This window comes from Physeter macrocephalus, chromosome 21 (genome assembly GCF_002837175.3).
Source record: "Physeter macrocephalus isolate SW-GA chromosome 21, ASM283717v5, whole genome shotgun sequence".
In the NCBI taxonomy this organism is placed as follows: domain Eukaryota; kingdom Metazoa; phylum Chordata; class Mammalia; order Artiodactyla; family Physeteridae; genus Physeter; species Physeter macrocephalus.
The window spans coordinates 4,142,762-4,165,072 of NC_041234.1; the positions used below are offsets into that span (position 1 = coordinate 4,142,762).

At 38.4% G+C, this 22,311-nt stretch overlaps 1 protein-coding gene across 17 annotated transcripts in view; it reads right to left on the minus strand.

The window, feature by feature from the left end:
• Positions 1-22,311, minus strand: part of BCLAF3 (BCLAF1 and THRAP3 family member 3) — a 63,319-nt gene that overhangs the window by 24,236 nt on the left and 16,772 nt on the right. For 12 of the 17 annotated variants that reach the window (XR_008616362.1, XR_008616361.1, XM_028482456.2 and 9 more), the window contains 6 exons: positions 15,329-15,403; positions 11,448-12,017; positions 10,418-11,071; positions 2,743-2,918; positions 1,114-1,228; positions 343-406 (listed from right to left, as the gene is read on the minus strand). Coding sequence is in view for 15 of the 17 variants with exons in the window: in XM_028482456.2 (XP_028338257.1) it covers positions 343-406; positions 1,114-1,228; positions 2,743-2,918; positions 10,418-11,071; positions 11,448-12,017; positions 15,329-15,403 (1,654 nt within the window). In the remaining 2 variants the exon portion in view is untranslated. Of the gene's footprint in view, positions 1-342; positions 407-1,113; positions 1,229-2,742; positions 2,919-10,417; positions 11,072-11,447; positions 12,018-12,089; positions 12,247-13,475; positions 13,586-15,048; positions 15,177-15,328; positions 15,404-22,311 lie in introns of those variants that run through there. The other 5 variants (XM_055081737.1, XM_055081739.1, XM_055081729.1 and 2 more) reach the window with 5 other exon arrangements.

Consider the following 22,311-nt stretch of genomic DNA (forward strand, 5'->3'; position numbering starts at 1 on the left):
ACTGCTTTGGAAAAAACAGGTATCAAACATACTTCCTGCAAGCTTTACAGTGTAAAGTTTTGGAATGAACATTAAACACTATAATTTTATGTCAATTTTACAAAGCTGTTACCCTTAGGGATTGTCTCTCTTAGGGCATATTTTTGTCTTTTGCCAGTGTTCTCTCTGCAACCTTTTGATAACTAAAGTCACTTGGAGAGCTTTGTAAATTTCAGATTCCTGGGTCTCAATCATTCTTCCTCACCCACTTTAACTACCTTTTTTACTCCCAATGACCAGTTCCCTTATCCATTAGTATACTAACAATAAGATAATCTCTCATCAAAAATTATATTCACTTACCTGTTCTGAATCATATACCATAGTTTGTTTACTCTGAAGCTCGGCCAAAGACATATCTATTCTCCTAAAATAATAAAGGCATATTACAATTAAATAATTATGTTATACACTGATACCTTGATTCCATTATTACAGAATGGATTTTGAAATAAAGCTGGTGTGTCTTGGAGGAAGATAAAGAAATCTGCTACCAGGTGGTTTTTCACCCATATGGCAGTCTCCCAGGACATACATATCCTGTAAACAACATCAGTGACACCTCAGTGGTTCTCAAATCACTAGTCTGTGTAACCTTAAACTTGGCTCCGGTGATCTACCGCATTCTAACATTGATTCAACTCAGCTCACAAGACAGGGCGCACCACCTGTTTGGACAGGTGCCAGCAGAAGACATAGGTTTTCATCCGGCTGCCCTCAGAACAGCCATTTCTGACCACATGAAGCAACCCATGATTTCAATGGCTCGACAACTGTCTTTCATCGTCCAGTGATAACTTCAGTAGGCAATTACTATAGACACAGCAGAATCAAAGTTAGGTAGGTAAATATTTTCAAAGTCCTACACATTTAAACAATGCTAGTCATGGCTTCAATACAACCTAGTCTATCAAAGTGCACTGGCCCAGTACCTGCTTGGGTTAGTCCTGTTTTTAGGCAGGAAATGCAGTTCTAGAGTCTACAGCAAGCCCAGGAGGCAGGCAGCACCTTCCCACAATCTGTTCTGAGGTTCATTCCCATGAGTTAAATGGGCATACAATAATCACTCATTACCTGTGAATTTCTGGATCTGAGTTCAATTTAAATTCATTTACATCTGCAGCTTGTGTAACTTGCATTTTTGAGAAACGCTCATGTAGAGTAATTCCAAGTGATGGAAAATTATCTGCTGCAAAAGGGAAAAAAAAGTTGTATCTCAATGTAAAACTGATTCCACTTAAAAGATTATATATAATAAGCACAGGAAGAAGGGACTATTAAAAAACATCCAACCTGTTTTCTCTTGAAAACATATGGGACCTAAGCTTATCCCACAGACTAATTTGTAGTGCTCACACACTTTCCCAAGCCCAAGCAACAGTAAACGGAATTATGAACCCGAAGATTCTGCTCCTATTTGACATGCCTGCTTACTTGCCAGGAGGAAAAGACAGTGGCTCTCTCAAAGAGAGGACCTTTCTTCTCCAAGGTAAGATCTTCCTACATCTGGGAAGTAAAGCTGGTATAGAGCTCTACTCTTTACCTAGAGTGAAAAATAACTCCAAAAACAACCCTGAAACATCAAAAACAATTCTGAACAAAGGCTAAATGTTATGCTTACGTATCACAGAAGGCCTCCTAATGCCATTTTACTTTAACGTTAACTGAAGTTCATGAAGACATTCTGAAAGCGGCTATGCTACAAGCTTTTAACAGAATAAAGAGAAAGATAATACACTTGACCCATGAGAATGCTACTTTAAGCAATCCTTTTCCCTAACTTACTGTTCTTGCTCTGGGACAATCTCCTGAATTTTTCTGCAATACCAGCTCCCTGTCTGCCAAGAATCGTACTTCTTTTGGGTAAGAGGTGCTGGTATTGAGAAGGTGAACTGTTTCAAACTGCATGCTTTAAAGTAAATATATGCCTTAGTTTGAGGGCTGCAGAGAAAATAATTCATTTGCAAAATATGTTTTATGAAGGTAAAAAAGATTAACACAGTTATCTAGTAAGAAATATAAAATTATAAATTTTGAAATTCTCAAAAGACCCCAGTTTATAATACCCACAACTGCCTTATTTATGCAGCATCAATAAGGAAAGTTATTTTACATGACTAAATTTTCCAATTAATGGAAACTGGCCAGAAGTAAAAGGAAAACACAACAGTTCAATGTAAACCTTTGAAGTATTTATTATGCAATGTCCTGATGTCATAATGTATAACAAATCAAACTGGAATCTTCTACTGATCGCTTAGCATCACCCTTATGGCACAAAGTCCCAGTAATGCCCTCAGGGGCTTTAAGAATACGACCAAATGACCTATACTTCCAGATTTCTTGAGTTTCTTGAGTTTCATATCTGGTTTTTGTTACTTCCTCCTTCCTATTCAGTTATCAGTTATTGTTTCTTTCTGCTCTCAGTACACTTGTCTTTTGCAGCAGCCAACCTCTTCCTTTATAACTTTCAATTTGTAATCTACTATGAGTTGAAGCATCAAGTTATTGGAACTACATATAAAGAACAACTAGGCTTGAATTAATATGTGCTACTCTCTTCAACAGATTTCCTAATTAAGGATCTAACTTATAATGAAATATTAATTACTACTACAATATCACAGATATTTACCTATGTCTCGTGAAAAGTCAGTACAATATTTTTGTGTTATCCCTAATGTATGTGCGAAATATACCAACCTTTAACTTGATGGATTATAGTTATGATTTCCTGAGCAAATTCTCCTGTAGGTTTGTTTTCAGTATTCTGAGTTGAGTCAAGATGTTCAAACAGTGGATGAAAGTTTTCACTTTTCCTGCCAACAGCAACCAAATCATGTGACATCTGTCTCTCTGTGGAATAGCTAGAAGCAACCCTAGAATAATTTGTAAATGTTTAACTAAATTTGAGACTATTTTACTGAGAAAATAACTTTAAAAGTTAATCAAGATAGCTATAAAACTAAAAAGATGTTTATCTTTTCTTATAATTAAGGCACTAAATTGTATGCCATCAAACATGTACAATAATGAGTAGGAGAAAATAGCTATAGGTACACAGTTTTGAGTTCTCCTTTTCAAATCACAGATCATTAAATATTTGCCACTTTAATAATAAAATCCTCAAAGTTCTAAGCTAAACAATTTTTACTTCAAAAAATACAGCAAGACATTGAAGACACTCAATATGCAAAAAGTAATCAGATTATTTTCTACTCCCAAATGTCCATAAAATTGTAAAGCCAGCAAGCTTACACTATCTTGAAATACTACCATACTTTAAAAGCTGATATCAAACATAATAATGTCTCTGACTTCATAAAAGTCCTTAAACCTCCATGTCAGTAATGAGAAGCTGAGAATAGTATTTTGAAATCAAATTCTGTTGAGATTAATTTAATCACTTACAAAGTCTCACTGAACACTCAGAAAACAGTCTTAGTTGTTATCAAAGTTATGATCATTAGGAGTAATGACAGTGTTTACCCTAAGTATATCCTTAAAGAAATACTACCATTTATTACATAACCCCAACCATCTTACCATTTTAATGCTTTCTGAATCTTTACAACTTTCATTAAGAGCTTTCCTGACCTTTAAGTACCATTATAAAGCCATGATTATGACATGTAACTAACAATTATTCATGCCAAACAAAGGGGCTCAGAGCTTACAAACATTATCTGATTTAATCTTTGCAATAGCCCTATGGGGAGGTGTCATGATATCGAGACAATGGATGTCTTGGTTGCTTTGCTTTTCATCCCAGAGGTTAAGCATTCCTATGAACATAATCCTTCCAAATGTCTTAGTGGGAAAGTTGACTTTATTCCAATAATGCTACTCCTGCTTAAAACTACTCATATTCTTCATCTGGAGGCAGTTTATGCGTCACAGAAGAAAATGCCTCATTATTTATATTTATTCCTCATTTTGGTCCCAAAATGGCACTAACCAGCTTATACCCATCTTACTCCTCTGCATTTAACTCTGAATAGCTTTTGGCTCTTCCCGAAAAACAAGTTTCAGGAGTTGACGTGTGAGCTAGGCTTTGAAGGGTTGGTGTGTTTTAGACATGTGGAGATGAGATGAAAGACATTTTACGTTTATAGGTTAACAAAGGCAGAAAACACACCCAGGAACTTTGAGCTGTGTGATCTGAGCAGTCTGGGGAAAGGAAATAGAAGGGTAGGAGGTGTGAAGGTAAGACCGCCACACTGCCAGCCTGATGTGACAGGATTAGCTGATGGGAGAGGGTGGGAGGCTCAGTTCTGGCCTCCAGAGGACTGCCTTCTATCAGGTGTCTTGGAAGGGCGTTGCGGTTGACAAGGCCAGTTAGGGGACTTTTGTGAAAAAAGTAATGAGATGCTGAATTAAGGGAGTGTCAGTCTCCCTAATCCTTTTCCCTCAACTCCAAAAATTCTAAATGTGTTCTTAGGAAGACATGAGCAAACTAATGACTGGGAAAGTGCTTTGTGATAGTTATTAGCTGGAAGAAAAACGAGAAAGGAAAACTTTACATGTGTCATACAGATTTTGTTATCCATTTTATTATAAGCTTCCAGAGGGCAGGGGATTATCCATTAGTTTTGGTGGTTGGGTTTTTGTTACTGTTGTTTTGCCAGGCAGTTGGTTTTGTGGATGGATCTTAATTGTGTAGAAGAGGAAATTAAGGTTTAATGTAGCTTTTTAATGTTTGCTTAGTTATTATGCACAACACTCAAGTGAATGTCAGGGGAAATATCCTTAAACAGAGAAGGAAAACTGGGGTGGAGTGGTGGGAGGGAACACAGAACCTGGAAGATTTAATCAGACTGGAAGTAGATGTAGTATTAGAATACAGGTGTTGGCTATATTTTAATTTTTAAAACTGTCTAAAATGCATCTCAAATGAGAACATTTGCTCTTTTCAGCTTAACTACTTGTATTGGGGGTATTTCGTGAAACTGTTAACTTGTTGATCAGTAATGTCATGGGAAATATAAAAAGGAAAATATGAACAAAGAGGTGATTAAATTTATAAATGGAAATACCTAGAACATTTTGCATTCTAAAGCTTCTAGAAACTTTTCCTTATAGCAAAAGTATAATTATTTTTAAAAGACTAAATTTCAGGTTATACTATTTTCATGTGTATTTTCTCGAAGGATGATCACTGATATTTTTTTATTAAAAATCTTGTGGGGTGTCTCTAAAGTTCATTTTTTAACTGATAACAAGTTTAAACACTAAAATTTCAGTAAGTGTAGCTTCAGAGTATACCACAGCACTCCTATGAATTGAGAGTTGGACTTGGAGTGGGGATGAGAGCTATGCCAGTAATAAAAAATTACAAGTAAATTTTACTAATTATCCGGTGAAAAATTAGAAGCCTTTATCAGCTGGTTTTGTCTTGGGAGAAACTGAGACTGCAATAAAAACCATTATCAACTGATTTCCCCTTATAGAGAGATCATTTTTATAGTTCCATTTAAACAACTTATTTTTCTCCTGTAAAAAAATTTTTAAAGCTGTCTTTTGGGTATGGAACAGGCTTTTTGTACCATTAGACCCCTTTAAACAGAGAGCATTTGTAATTCTTTTGTTAGTGGAGGTTGTTACAGGGCCATTCTAGCTTCTAGCATTCTAGCTTCTAGACATTTCACTAAATGTCTCTTACTAGTTATCAGATACACAGTGAGAAGCCTGGGGCAAATGAGGAGGAGAGAAAGGATATGGGCCTTCTAATGAAAGTCTTTCTGATGAGTCAAGGAGACCACATCAGTGGCATCAACCTGCGGCATAATCACTCGCCCATGTTTCTGCCTTGGCAGGGAGTTGTCTCGACAGGGCTGGTTTGAGAGCAGGGAGCATGAAAAGTCAGACGGAAGCTTTTCCTCTGAGAAGTTAAAAATAGGCACTGAAAACCATCTTGTTAGAGGAGTTTAATTTTTTTTTTTTTTTTTTTTTTTTTTTTTTTTTTTTTTTTTTTTTCGAACCCGTATCCCCTGCATCGGCAGGCGGACTCTCAACCACTGCGCCACCAGGGAAGCCCATGGAGTTTAATTTTTTAAAGAATATCTGTAAGCCCCTCATAACCTTGGAGCAGTTTTGGATATATGGCTGCTAGTGATGTAAATAAATAAGTAAATACATACACGTGTACACCCACACCCCAAAATGTATCCATCTGATTGAGTTTTGTTATATGAAGAGGTATTATTTTTTTCTGGTGGTGCTGCTATTATTCAAGACATATCTCAGGGCTCTCTTTTGGATTTATCTTCAGAGCCTGAAACATCATCATGAAGAACCCTAGCAGCTGTAAATCTCAATTCTTTGGATGGTGGAGTCGCACACCACCTCACATATCACTCCACTGTGCCGTGGTATTACCAACGTCATCCCATGGTCTATAAGACCAGAGGAGAAGAAACCTAATCCTATGTGGATCCATAGTCCCAGGGCACCCTAACAGATTGTCTCACAGGGTAGGTCTTCAAAAAATACCCGCTGAAGGAATACATGATAAAATTGGACAATATGAAACGGTGAGTTTCAGCTAAAAAGATGACAGACTTAAAATTCTGAGGCCAATTTAATTTTGTTTTTTAACTTTCTTAGCTTATTTTAAAATGTTTTCCTCAGTTTAGACCAATTTAAATTTAAAATTTTTCATTTTTTATAATAGAAAATCTCAAATATATACAAAAGTTCAGAGGATCCTATGATGAACCTGTCAAGCCAGCTTCAATAGTTATCAACATATGACCAATTGAAGCAGACTCGCAGAGCCAGGAAGAACTACCGGTTAATTTGGGCCCCAAAGGCATGGCCAGGTGACCTGCCCAATGTCACAGAGCTGCTCAGTGACCCACTGGAAGACAAAAACCTATGCATCCCGACATCAAACAGAATGTTTATCTCCCTATACTAGGACCCCTAAGAGACACTAAGAGAAGCTGGGGTGAAACATAGGAATGAAAGGGAACCTTCTCTCAATTAATTTTTGATTTTAGAAAATGTATATGAGAAATATTAGGGGGGAAAAAAACCTTAGTTTCTTTGTGATACATAACAGCAAGGTAGCAGGTATGTGTATCACAAAAATATCTCCACCCACAGCTTATTTTGCCTCCAGCCAAATGCCCATCAAAGGTAAACTTGTGTGATTAGGCTACCTTCCTTCAATGCTCACTGTGGTTCTTCACTCTTCTGCAGCCTAGGCAGCAGCTGTTTCCTCAGAGCATGTGGGCTCCAGTGTCTTCTGGGGCTCATCACCCACCTCATCCCCCTTTCAGTATGGGGAAAGGCCGGGTTGGGGGTAGGGAGGCCCTCCCTATATCTCTTCAGTGAGAAATAAAGGATTAAGTGCAAATGTGGCTGAGGCACTCAGTCTAACATCAACTTCACTAGCCAACCTTCTCATCCTAGATGCCTAGTCTCAGCACCTGAGAAGTCAAAGGAGCCTCGGTCCAGGTCCACCAGCCCCAGCTTACTCTTCTCCGGAGACTGGCAGGCTCTCCTCCTCCCTCTCACCTCCTTCCTAGCCTGACCAAGGTTCCGTCTCTCACCTACTCCACCCAACATTAAACCAAAACTCCCTTCATCTGCCCCAAGACTTCCAGATGTATACAACAGTTAGTGTTTGGGGTTCATAACAACCTTAGTACAGATTTTCATATTGTGACTCCCTAACTTCATTCTGAAATACATAATTATGACTCTTGTGTAACTTCTACCTCTGATAACGCAGCTTCTGACAAAGTAGGTCACTAGAAGATCGGCTCTGTGTCTACCTACTGCTATTCTAGATACAAATTAGAATCTAGAAAAATCACTAGGTGATAACCGTATGTTTTCAACTGCATTAATAACTGGAAGAACATATATCAATACTTGACCAAAGCTAAGAAAGTAAACAAATGCATAAAATGAACCATCTTAGTCTTTCCAAAAGTGCATAAGCCTCTATAGATTTTAACCAACAAATAACCTCTCTGCACTCTATGGTTAGTTTAATCCTGTTAAGCAGAGGAAAACCTAATTTATGTTAGCAGTTGAGAACGTGGCTCTATTGAGGGTATTAACTACCTTTGTTTTATGGACAGTTCGTCAGTCCACACATAACTAAATCCAACCCCAGAAAATTCTTCCACAACTCATTCATCAATTAATGATTATAATCAGAGAGAAAGATTTTTGTTGACTATGATGCACTGCCATACTGAAAAGGTGCATATATTTATTAAGTTATTTATTCTTCAAGTCTTTGAATAGAAAGGACGTACAGTGAAGCTCTTTATTACACAAGCCGTTCTACGAGTCCTTGACAGGTAATTCAAACATGTACTGACAGGCCCCACTAATGGGTCATGAAATTCCTAAAAGGCCAGTTTATAAATTTAAAACAAAAGTTACAGCAGCCTCAATTTTAGGAAGCTCATTTTGGTGACACATGATGAAGATCAAGCTTCTATTTCTCAATATCAAATTATAAAATTAACAGTGTTTAGCATCTCTAATGAGGTCTACTAAAATAAAATCCTTCAAAATTGGTACTTCTAGCAGTCTTTAAAAATGTTACAGCCAATTTATTAATTCTAATTTAAGTATAAAACACTTTATTAAATATTTAAAATTTGAAGATTTTTACTTAAGTTTTTTACTTTTATTTAAAAATTCAAAATTTTTGTGATTTGATTTTATTACTTTTATTTAAAAATTCAAGATTTTTGTGATTTGATTGCATGTAATTTTACCTCAAAAGGAAAAAAACTGTAAACAAATATTAAATACTGAAATATTTAAAGGGGAATGTACTCATATCTGCATTTCATTTTGAAATGCAGCAAAAAAATAAGATGGAATGATAGATGAACAGATATGTGATTACAGAAGTAGAGTAAAATGTTAACTGTAGACTCTAGGTGGTGGGTATATAGGTATTGACTGTACAATTCTTTCAACTTTTTTGTATGTTTGAACACTTTCATAATATAACGTTGGAAAGAAAAAAAGCTCAAGGTAACATCTTTAAACTTGATGCTTACAGCAGCTTTTGTGCTCTTAAGACTAAGAACTAGTAGGAAATATAATAGCACAAAATGACTTAAGACATATTATATGAAATAGAATATAAAATTATTAATACAACATTATGACAACCAGGTATACATAGAAAAATAACAAAAGGAGCTGTACTAAAATATTAATAAAATTGTCTTAGGGTAGTAGGATTATGGGTGATTTCCCCCGCCCTTCTATTTGTCCGACTTTCTGTAATATAATCATATTTATAAATTATTTCTGTGTACATATAAATATACGTATGTATATTTTAAAATATTTTTTGCAAGTACAATGAATGTAAGAAAAATATCAGGGAGGGGGACTGCCATATCTAACTTTAAGGAAAGAAGCAAAATATATTTTGTTTAAAAAAAAAAGACTGCGGGTTTACCTCCCTCGCCATCACATTTTGTTCCCTCTAGTTTTTGATTCAAATACAGATATGAGTCAATGGTGAACATAAATACACCAAATCAACATGGTCCTTCACTTTTTAATTCACACACTGGTAGTCTATTAAGGTAACAAACAGACTTAGCTGACACATCCAAGTGTCAGTGCCTTATTATTCTCAGAATCCATAAAGAGGTAATATTCATAATAGAAAAAAGCATGCAATCCATTGTAGGAGAATATAACCTATTACAAAAGTAGTCTTTTTTGTTAAACAATCAAGAGCTAAACCAAATGTCTTATAAATAGGCCTCTTTCTAGACTCTAGCCTAATTTCCTCTACCTAGGAGAAGCTAGTCGGTTGAGCACCGCTCTTTTTGAGTCGGCAGCAAGAACCACATTAAGTCATCCACCTCCTTGAGTCACAAGGGGACATGTGGATTTGAGCCCCAGGCACGGACTTAGATAAGTCACTTCATCTCTCACTGCCTCAATCTCTTCCTCTACAAAATCAGGGTCTGCTAAGGTCCCTTCCAGGTCAAAAATTCTCTGAATTTCGGGCAACAGGGAAAACAGGCTCTGAGAAACTGAGCAAGGAACAGGTCTCCTTGAGCACCACCCAGCCTATCCGTGGATACAGAAAATCTGGCAGCATAAAAACATGTAAATTCATGAAGAGGAACAACTCCATAGAATGCCCTTCACCCAAAAAGCATCTTGAGATACAAACGTGGAAACGAACAGACGTGACGTCACCCCATGTTACTAATCACGGGATTCATCCCCATTAGAGGGCTTTTTTGAAAAATCCAGGCAATCCCCGCCCCCAAGCCCGGACTCTAAACACATCATTAATTCTATTTTCAAAGCTTCAAATAAAGGTGGCAGAAACAGTTATTGCATACCATTAAGAAAAAAACAAAGGTAATACCTGGATGTTTTCTTCACATCTACTTTAACTGTGAGTGATTTCTTCCTAAGAACGGCAGATGAAGGTTTCGAGTCAGAAAGTTTTTTACTCTTATCAAGTCGGTTATGGGAAGAGTTGCTCTCTTTTCTGCCAGCCCCTTCTTTCTTTATTCTGTCCTTCCGTTTGTCATTACAGGGTCTCAAACCAACGTCGCTTTTATTTGAATGAGCGCAGGCAGTGCAGTCTTTCTTAGATGGCTTAAAAGGCTCTTTGACTTGCCCACCTTCAGCCTCTCTCCCTCTTCCAGCATTAAAGCAATCGGACTCTCTATTTACAGGGCCTTTTTGAGAACCGAATTTTCTATCTTCCTCCTTAGAGTACTTCTGAATTCTTCCATCATAAAAGTCCTGGTCCCCATCTGAGGTCTTACGATGTTTGTGGCGATAGTCACAGGATACCTTGGCTGCTGAACTGGTCTCTGGGAATTCCCTCGGAGCATATCGAAGAGTCTGGGGTCCGAGGTTCCACTGATCTTTCTTCTCTTGGTAAGAAGGGAGAAAATGCCTGGACTTCCACTGCGGGCTCCTGGCAGGCTCTCTGTTTTCATACCTCTCCACGTCTTGAGGTCTTTTTGATGTGTGTCCATATTTTCTGAAATCACGATCCTCAGGATACCTGTGTTGACATAAAGCAGTTTACACTTGCACTAGAGAGAAGAAAGTGAGAATTTATGTGTGTGGAATGTTGGGCAACATGGCTTTAAATGCAGAGCACAGTGGCAAGTTAACCTATAATCCCTGAAGCCAACTCATAGATGCACAAGGCACTTAGGAAAATAGCATCTTTTTTTTTTTTTAATATTCTAGCCATCAACATGATTCACTCTAAAAATAAACACTTCACTACTACCAGTAGACCAAAACTACAGTACAATGCTTTTAATCTTTTTAGACAAAAGCTTTTCAAGGTGGTTATCTTCAACCACAAAGTAAACAGACTTTTTTACTTGAGTCTTTATACCAAATTACCCAGGTTTAATGTTTTCCTATACCTCGTCTGAAAAGAGCTCCTTTTCTCAAAATCTTCAGAGCCTCTTCTAAGTGACTGAGAATATTTTTCGTCTTGTATCCTCTGGTGCCTCAATTCATCTTCATGCCACTGTCCTTCGAATCTAAAAGAATCTGCTATTGACCTCAGAGGTGGTTTCCCTCCTTTTCCACTTCCTCTAACTCTGTGGTCATCAGGAAAATACCTTCCTTGCACTTTCTGGGGATAACAATTCCTCTGGTGCTCCTTGTAGAGTACACCTTCTGAGTATTTGGGCATATACTGAGATCTTCTGTTACTATCATCCCCTCTTCCTGGTAAATACACTTGGGGAGGCTTATAAGTATAAAAATTTTCTAAAGAGTTTCTTCTTATGTTTGGGGAAGACGATCTATGTTCATAAGATCGGTAATGTAGAGTTTCACGAGAAGGAATCCTTGGTTTACTCTGTCCATGTTTCTCATTGTCCATTCTCCAAGTGACGGGTCTTTTTGGATCCTTCCGATATTCATAGCCATAATGCTCAGGTCTTTGCTTGTAGTGTTCAGAATTTCTAGGTACTGGTGATAAAGACCTATGTAAACAAATACAGAAAAGTTTAGTCCATTCAAAGACAAGAGACTAAGTTTGTCTTAACATGACTTACCCAAATAAAACATTTGCTTTTCCCTGCTTCTTCCACTCAAATTAAATTCATCAATTTGCAATATTTGCATTCTAAATTGTTCACTTGGGAGTCTGATTATGCTTCTGCCCGATTCAACAACCATACTCTTTTCATGTGAACGAATGTACCCCATGTGCATATCAAAATGAGCTGAGCACACCCATCCTGCTGGAGGAGGACCAGCTTACGTACGCAGCAGGATCTATTTTGGAAGATTGCTGACAGCAAAGTTCTGGCAAAAGGGCCAGTCAACAAAAGCTTACATCAGGTTCAATGGTCAAGTAAGAAATAAGCAGAAGGAGGGCTAGTCTCACACAAGTAAATATGTAGGAGAGTCTCTGGAAAACTGAACATAATCTCTGAAATTAAATTAGATTCCAAGAGATTATGATGCACAATAAATCCAAACTCAGACCCAAAACGGACCCCACAGTTTCCCCAATTGATTGTCTATTCTCTCTACTAAGTTTATATCAAGGAGCAAAAACTACATCCTTAAACAGCAAGTGGAGGGGGTGGGAGGAAGAGGGCCTTAAGACGTGGACCTCATGCTTAGTCCCTCCGTAAATACTACTAACATAAATAAGTTTTCTTTCCCAGACCTGTCCCCTTACATATAAAATGAAAGGTGTGCTGTTGAACCAGAGTTTGTAACTTTGGTGAATGTGTGCTTTAATGAAGCTATAATGCTCTCCAGGGACAGCACATCCTTTCTGTAACTACCTTCTCCAACACCTCAGCATTGCCAACATGGAGCCTTTCATTCCAAGTGAGGAGGAAGGCTCCTAGGAGTATCTGGGGAAACAGCCTGAGTTACCCAGACTTCAGGTTAAGAGACAGGAGTGACACTATCTGGAACACAACAAAGTTCAAATTGGCACCTGGGGACCTTTCCTCCCATCTGACCTGTCCAATCTCCCAATTTCCTCCCTGAGGGTTTAATGTCTTCTAACCAATGAGGCAGCTACCCTTGCAGCTTTTGTTATCGCCCCCTCTGCAGCAGCTGCCACGGAGTTGGAGTAACCAGGAGTAAAAGCCTTTCCTTTTGGTGACATGTCTGGGCCCTCCCTACGAGAAAGGAGGCTGATTTATCTTCCTCACGTACATACTGGGATTTATACACTGGATTTGCCAATATCTCCCCTTAGAGTCACCAAGCTAGATGTACTGGCAAGTGCATTATTTAGCTGAAGTAGAAACTCCGTCATCCAGCTGGCTGCACCTCTTCACAGGAAGAAGCAAATGGACCCTCTGAGGACTTCCTGGAAGACTTCATCTCTTCCACTGCTAAGGAGAAAAGCTGGCAGCTAGAGGCTGAGGTCTTCCAGACTGATGAAAAACTCAATCTCTTACTTTAATCCTTACCTCACATGGAATACTGCTTTGATATTATATTTCATCTCAGGGTTCTATTGTACACAGCCCCTTTCTTCTGAAGGAGATTGCTGGAATGGTGGCTATTATTTTCAGTTCTCCTAAAGGGACAAAAGAGATCCAAGGCGTCTGTTGGGAGACAATTCTCCTTGGATGTCTTGTGCTCTGCATGCCTCCTGAGCTTCTGTTCCAACGCAAACTGCCTGGGAAGATGGGGATAGGGCTTCCCTAAGGGGCAGAGGGCCAATGTGCCTGCTGTCCAGGATAACAAGATAATGTCTCCTCCAAGGCAAAGGCTGGGCAGGGTTGCTTGCTGTCCCTAATGGGGCTCGGGTTCCTCAGCTATGTCAGCAGCGCCCACCCTCAGGGGACTAGAGGTAAGGGGAGCACAGGAACATGAAGCTCAAGTCGCCTGCTGCACATGAGTAATAAAGGCCTTTGTCTCTGATCCAAAAGTGCCTTGTGACACACTAATGTGCTAGCTTCCAAGTCGGGTAAGATATCAGACCCTTTACAGTTGGTGACAAAGAGTCCTGAGAAGGCATCCAGAAAACAGGCACTAAGCTTGGCAGGGTCTTTGTACCCCTTCACCACAGCCTACCACAAAAGGGTGAAACAAAATGACCTCTGTGAGGCCCTCCATGTTCAAGCCATTTGCTTCTTTGCATTCTCCTTTCTTTCTGAAGTTCCTCCCCATTACAATTTGGTCTTGTGAACTACAAATGAAAACTGTTGAAGAAATTATTGATTAGTCATTGGAGAACCACAATGAACAACCATCATGACCAAGCTGTATTAACATGAAAAATCTTGATCTGTCTTTTGCGTATGTAATTGTGGTCCTCTTTAAAGTTCTAAAATGTACTAGTCACTTTCACAGCTCTGCACCTTTGCTCTTGTCATCCCCTTAACTGGAATACTTTTCTTCTCTCTTTCTGCATTTAAAAATTCTACCCATCATTGGGAATTCCCTGGCAGTCCAGTGGTTAGGACTCCGCACTCTCACTGCCGAGGGCCCAGGTTCAGTTCCTGGTCGGGGAACTAAGAGTGCACAAGCTGCACGATGAGGCAAAAAAAAAAGAAAAAAAAAATTCTACCCATCCTTAAATGGCCATCTAAAATCTCATCTCTTTTTTGAAGACTTTCTTGGTACCCATCCTTCCCCTCCACAAAAGCAGAACTACTCCCTCCCTGTGGACACAGAATACCTTGTCCCAGTCAGTAGCACAACACTTTTCCTGCAGTATCATAGTTGCCTATGGTGTCAATCTCCCCAGCCAGGCTGCGTGCCTGCTGAGGCCCTGTACACAAATTTGCCTTTGTCACCCCAGAACCTGCCTATAGCAGGTATACAGTAAAAACTGGTTAAATTTTTCCAATCTAATTATATATACTATTGATACTACCAACAAACAAAGAGGAGAGTTGAATTATAATTGAGTTGTTCAAAATTCTATTACTCTGCTATGAAGAAGAAGACATAGGAAACTCCCAATTTATTCAAACATATTGATTATGAAAATAATTAAACTAAATATACACTGAAGAGTTCTAAACCACTTACTGATGCAAAATATATAACACTCTCAAAGGTGTTTCTCAGTCTTCCTTGCTGTGGCCATTGCATTTCTTTTATTATGGATTAATTCTAGCTGCCAGCCATAATTAAAGAAAGTTGTCAGGTCCTAGAATCTAGAAATACAATGTCAATCACTATAAAGCACCTACTGTGAATAACCAAGTCCACGAGCTTATTAAAATAGGTTCTTAACAATACCAGTGAATTTGAAAGTCAAAGCACATCCCAAACCCATGCTTACGCTACTAAAGTAAGGACTGCTCACCTGTGCCTCCACCTGGGGGATCTAGAGCGTGACCGTGCCATCCTTTGACATGTGAGCCACCATCCACTTTTTACACTGCAAAGAAACACAATATTAGGGGCTTCCCTGGTGGCGCAGTGGTTGCGCGTCCGCCTGCCGGTGCAGGGGAACTGGGTTCGCGCCCCGGTCCGGGAGGATCCCATGTGCCGCGGAGCGGCTGGGCCCGTGAGCCATGGCCGCTGGGCCTGCGCGTCCGGAGCCTGTGCTCCGCAACGGGAGAGGCCACAGCAGAGGGAGGCCCGCATACCACAAAAAAAAAAAAAAAAAAAAAGAAAGAAACACAATATTAGCAAGTTTGTAGAAAGGGCCTGCAACCCGCTCTTAAAACAGTGAATGCCACTGACAAAAAGTAATTTAAGCCCTCTGTGCCTCAGTTTCCTCATAGGACCCACCTTACTGGAATGTTGTAAGGATAAAATGAATTAGACCAAGGGTCAGCAAGCTTTTTCTGTAAAGGGCCAGAGAGTAACTATTTTAGGTTTTGCAGGCCATATAAGGTCTCTATCACATTACCTTCTTCTTTAAAAAAAAAATGCTTAAAAAATGTAAAAACCATTCGGGCCACACAAAAACAGGCCCCAAAGGGCCCCAAATGCATTGTAGTTTGATGATCCCTGAGTTAAGTCATGAAAAGAGCTTAGAATACTGCCTGGCACACAGCAACTGCTAAATAAGTGTTTCAAAAAGAGGAAAAACTTCCGCAGAATTCCTCTATCTGAGCACAACCACTACTACCCCTTCCCAACTTTAGCTGTTGGTTATGTACATATAATCGCAGTCACGTTCATAAAATCACAGTCAACACCTTTAGGAATACTTAATAATATATCCTACTTTTAAAACTGTCGGATAATAAGAATTACAATGCCTAATAATCATACTCAATTGCCACCTAACTTCTATCAGATAAATATACCAAAACTTAATTAAGCATGATTAGACATTTAGTTTGCTTCTGATTTTTTGCTAAAACAAATAATGTCAAATAAGTAAATTTTAAAAGACATATAAACTTGATTTTTAAAATATTTTTCAGTCTTTAAAAGAAACTGATAGGTTGGGAGCTGAATTTAAAAAAACATGATTTGGGTATAAACTTTCATACTATTATTTACATTTCAGTAGTCTTCCTCAGTTTTGATACTATAATTAAGTAGTGCCCAACTTACTGGCTCCAAACCCCTGATGGCTTTCAAAATTACTGCCATGGGACCATGAATAATACATACAGCCACCATACACAGACTATAGAATGAATAAGTATGTGTCTCATATATTAGAACCTCTATTTTGCAAGTTTCTGAAGATACTATGGCCACTTTTAAAATATAAATGGCTTCTTCTCACTGTGTAGTTTTTCCACTGACTGATACAAAAAGTACAACTATAACTATGTGGACATTGGTTTGAAAAGGGAGTCCTCAGAGTCAAACATTTGCAAACTACTATTATAATAAATTTCAGAAGGAAGTAATAGCATATAAGATCAAAGGACTTGAACTAGATCACTCACCAGAAGTACATTCAATTCAATTCATTTAGTTACACACTGCTTCTTTCCAAAAAGAATGTGAGGCTAGGAAGAACAATTAGTTCAGATGTACTATGAAATTAAGACACTAAAGGGGAAAGTGTTTTCTTAGTAACTAAAAATATAAAAATGTTCATTGCAGCTCTATTTACAATAGCCAGGACATGGAAGCAACCTAAGTGTCCATCGACAGATGAATGGATAAAGAAGACGTGGCACATATATACAATGGAATATTACTCAGCAATAAAAAGGAATGAAACTGAGTTATTTGTAATGAGGTGGATAGAACTGGAGTCTGTCATACAGAGTGAAGTAAGTCAGAAAAATGTAAAATAGATAGCTAGTGGGAAGCAGCTGCATAGCACAGGGAGATCAGCTCTGTGCTTTGTGACCACCTCGAGGGGTGGGATAGGGAGGGTGGGAGGGAAGGAGATGCAAGAGGGAAGAGATATGGGGATATATGTATATGTATAACCGATTCACTTCATCATAAAGCAGAAACTAACACACCATTGTAAAGCAATTACACTCCAATAAAGACGTTAAAAAACAAAAAGTATTCATTTAACAAATGTTACTGAGTACCTATTATTTGCCAGGCACTATTCTGGGGAGACAGCAGTGAAGAGAAACAGGCAAAAATTCCTGCCCTCCTGGAGCTTACATTCTACTGAGGGAACTTATAATTTAATTAAAGAAGTTTTGGGTATATACCTATTAAATTGAACAAATATAATAAACCCAAAGGTTGTGGGGGAGACACCAAATACTGTTGGTGATGATGAAAAAGTATATCTTTCCCTGAGGGTAATTTTTTTATCCATTTTATTTTTTGCAAAACACTTACTGAAATACAATTCACATACCATACAACTCATCTATCTAAGCGTACAGTTCAATGTTTTTTAGTATATTCACAGGGATGCATAACCATCACCACAATCTAATTTTGGAACATTTTCATCCCCTCTAAAAGAAACCCCATTAGCAATCACTCCCCATTCCTCTCCTCCTTAGATTAGCCTCTGAGAACCACTAATCTGCTTTCGGTTCCTATGTATTTACCTACTCTGTACCTTTCATATAAACGGAATCATACAAATATGTGATCCTTTGTGACTGGCTTCTTTCCCTTAGCATAATGTTTTCAAGGGTTTTACCATGTATCAGTATTTCATCCTTTTTATGGCTGAATAATATTCCATTGTATGGGTATACCACATTTTGAGATTCATTGATCTCTCAATGGACATTTTGGTTGTTTCTATTTTTTTGGTAATAATGCTGCTATGAACATTTGTGTACAAGTTTTTGTGTAGACACAGTTTTTCGTTTCTCTTGGATATAAACCTAGGAGTAGAAATGCTGGGTCATACAATCACTCTATGTTTAACTTCTTGGGAGACTGCCAAACTTTTCCAAAGCAGCTACATCATGTTACATTCCCACCAGCAATGTATAAAGGTTCCAATTTTTCCACATCCCTACTAACATTTGTTATGGTCTGTCTCTTCGATTATAGCTAACCTAGTGGGGGTGAAGTGGTTCCTCACCACAATTTTGATTTGCATTTCCCTAATGATAGGTAACCTTGAAATATGTAAGAAATTATGAAACTAATGATGCCTACTTTCCTTTAAACTAATAATTTCAGTTTAAATGTATTATTCTAAGGTAATAATTTAGAAAAAAGCAGGTATGTATACTAAGATGTTTATATAACCTTCATTTATAATAGGAAAGAAAAAAATCCACCCAAACTACTTATAACCCAAATGCCCAATAATCAGTAAAAGATTAAACAAATTTAAAATACATACATCTAGTCACTCCCTACCTTTCTCCTAGCCTTATATATGTCTTTTCCTCCACATATTCTATTTGTCCACCACAGCAAACTACATGCTTTTCCCTGATCAGGCTGTTCTGTTCGTATCACATAGATGGCTTTCCCTCACTCTGCCTGACAAATCCCTATCCTTTCAGGACTGTTTGACCATAATCTCCACTGAAATTCTTTCCTTGACTTTCTTTCTTTCCCCCTGAGCTTCTTTCTTCTTGGGAATTCTGAGTTTATTCTGCAACTGTTTCAATACATTGTGATTATTTGTTTACCTAATTGTATTTATTTCAATAGGCAAAAGACTCCAAACAGCACATCACAGAACAGAAAACTCAAATGACCTATGGACATTTGAGATGTTCAACCTCAGCAGTAACTGAGCAAATACCAATTCAGATCATAACCATGCCACACGTGTCAGAATGACAAAAAACAAACAAACCAAAAAACCCTTAAGTTGCATATTCCAGAGTACTGGTGAGGCTGTGGAAAGATGGGGACTCTCGTACACTGCTAAGCAGGTGAGTACACACATGTATAACCACTTTGGAAGGGGTTGGCAGTATCCATTAAACTTGAACACGCTCATATCCTACGACCCAGCAGTTCCACTCAGGGATAGACCTTAGGGTGGTGGTTCTCCAACTTCAGTGCACAGCAGAATTACCTGAAAGGCTGGTTACAACATAGAATGCTGGGTTCTCTCCTGGGGTGCGCCCCACTTCTAGCAAGTTCCCAGGAGATGTGGATTCTGCTGGCCCCAGGACTAAAAAACTACTGATTTAAAGGGAAAGGTGTAGGTCACTTGGGAGAAAATGTTTACAAGTGAGATTTACTGGTTATGTGAGAAAAAAAGTATTACTTAGAATATTTCCCTCTGCTAATATTAAAATTATCTTTATTAAAATTCAAACTAGTAGATAGCCTCATCAACCAGAGGGCAGAGAGCAGAAGGAAAAAGAACTACAATCCTGCAGCCTGTGGAACAAAATCACATTCACAGAAAGGTAGACAAGATGAAAAGGCAGAGGGCTATGTACCAGATGAAAGAACAAGATTAAACCCCAGAAAAACAACTAAATGAAGTGGAGATAGGCAACCTTCCAGAAAAAGAATTCAGAATAATGATAGTGAAGATGATCCAGGACCTCGGAAAAAGAATGGAGGCAAAGATCGAGAAGATGCAAGATGCAGAAGAAGGGATAAGTGACCTGGAAGACAGAATGGTGGAATTCACTGCTGTGGAACAGACTAAAGAAAAAAGAATGAAAAGAAATGAAGACAGCTTAAGAGACCCCCTGGGACAACATTAAATGCAACAACATACGCATTTTAGGGGTCCCAGAAGGAGAAGAGAGAGAGAAAGGACCCGAGAAAATATCTGAAGAGATTATAGTCGAAAACTTTCCTAACACGGGAAAAGGAAATAGCAACCCAAGTCCAGAAACGCAGAGAGTCCCATACAGGATAAACCCAATAGAGAAACACGCCAAGACACATAGTAATCAAACTGGCAAAAATCAAAGACAAAGAAAAATTATTGAAAGCAGCAAGGGAAAAACGACAAATAACATACAAGGGAACTCCCATAAGGTTAACAGCTAATTTCTCAGCAGAAACTCTACAAGCCAGAAGGGAGTGGCATGATATACTTAAAGTGATGAAAGGGAAGAACCTACAACCAAGATTACTCTACGTGGCAGGAGCTCATTCAGACTCGACGGAGAAATCAAAAGCTTTACAGACAAGCAAAAGCTAAGAGAATTCAGCACTACCAAACCAGTTCTACAACAAATGCTAAAGGAACTTCTCTAAGGAAACACAAGAAAAGAAAAACACCTACAAAAACAAACCCCAAACAATTAAGAAAATGGTCATAGGAACATACATATCGATAACTACCTTAAACGTGAATGGATTAAATGCTCCAACCAAAAGACACAGGCTTGCTGAATGGATGCAAAAACAAGGCCCATATATATGCTGTCTACAAGAGACCCACTTCAGACCAGGAGACACATACAGACTGAAAGTGAGGGGATGGAAAAAGATATTCCATGCAAATGGAAATCAGAAGAAAGCTGGAGTAGCAGTACTCCTATCAGAGGAAATAGACTTTAAAATAAAGAATGTTACAAGAGACAAAGAAGGACACTATGTAATGATCAAGGAATCAATCCAAGAAGATATAACAATTATAAATATATATGCACCCAACACAGGAGCACCTCAATAAATAAGGCAACTGCTAAGAGCTGTAAAAGAGGAAATCGACAGTAACACAATAATAGTGGGGGACTTTAACACCTCACTTACACCAAGGGACACATCATCCAAACAGAAAATCAATAAGGAAAACACAAGCTTTAAATGACACAACAGACCAGATAAATTTAACTGATATTTATAGGACGTTCCAACCAAAAACAGCAAATTACACTTTCTTCTCAAGTGTGCACGGAACATTCTCCAGGATAGATCACATCTTGGGTCACAAATCAAGCCTCAGTAAATTTAAGAAAATTGAAATCATATCAAGCATCTTTTCTGACCACAACGCTATGAGATTAGAAATCAATTACAGGGAAAAAACCGTAAAAAACAGAAAACACATGGAGGCTAAACAATACGTTACTAAATAACCGAGAGACAACTGAAGAAATCAAACAGGAAATCAAAAATTACCTAGACACAAATGACAATGAAAACATGAAGATCCAAAACCTATGGGATGTAGCAAAAGCAGTTCTAAGAGGGAAGTTTATACCTATACAAGCCTACCTCAAGAAACAAGAAAAAAACCCAAATAAACAATCTAAACTTATACATAAAGGAACTAGAGAAAGAAGAACAAACAAAACCCAAAGTTAGCAGAAGGAAAGAACTCATAAAGATCAGAGCAGAAATAAAAGAAATAGAAACAAAGAAAACAATAGCAAAGATCAATAAAACTAAAAGCTGGTTCTTTGAAAAGATAAACAACATTGATAAAGCATTAGCCAGACTCATCAAGAAAAAGAGGGAGAGGACTCAAATCAATAAAATTCGAGGGCTTCCCTGGTGGTGCAGTGGTTAAGAATCCGCCTGCCAATGCAGGGGACACGGGTTCAAGCCCTGGTCCGGGAAGTTCCCACATGCTGCGGAGCAACTAAGCCCGTGCGCCACAACTACGGAGCCTGAGCTCTGGAGCCTGCAAGCCACAACTACTGAAGCCCGCGCACCTGGAGCCCGTGCTCCGCAACAAGAGAAGTCACCGAAATGAGAAACCTGCGCACCACAATGAGGAGTAGACCGCGCTTGCTGCAACTAGAGAAAGCCCGTGCGCAGCAATGAAGAACCAACTCAGCCAAAAATAAATAAAATTTAAAAATAAAAAAAATAAATTTATAAAAATAAAATTAGAAACGAAAACGGAGAAGTTACAACAGACACTGCAGAAAAACAAAGCACGCTAAGAGACTACTATAAGCAATTCTATATCAATAAAATGGACAACCTGGAAGAAATGGACAAATTCACAGAAAGGTATAACCTTCCAAGACTGAACCAGGAAGAAACAGAAAATAT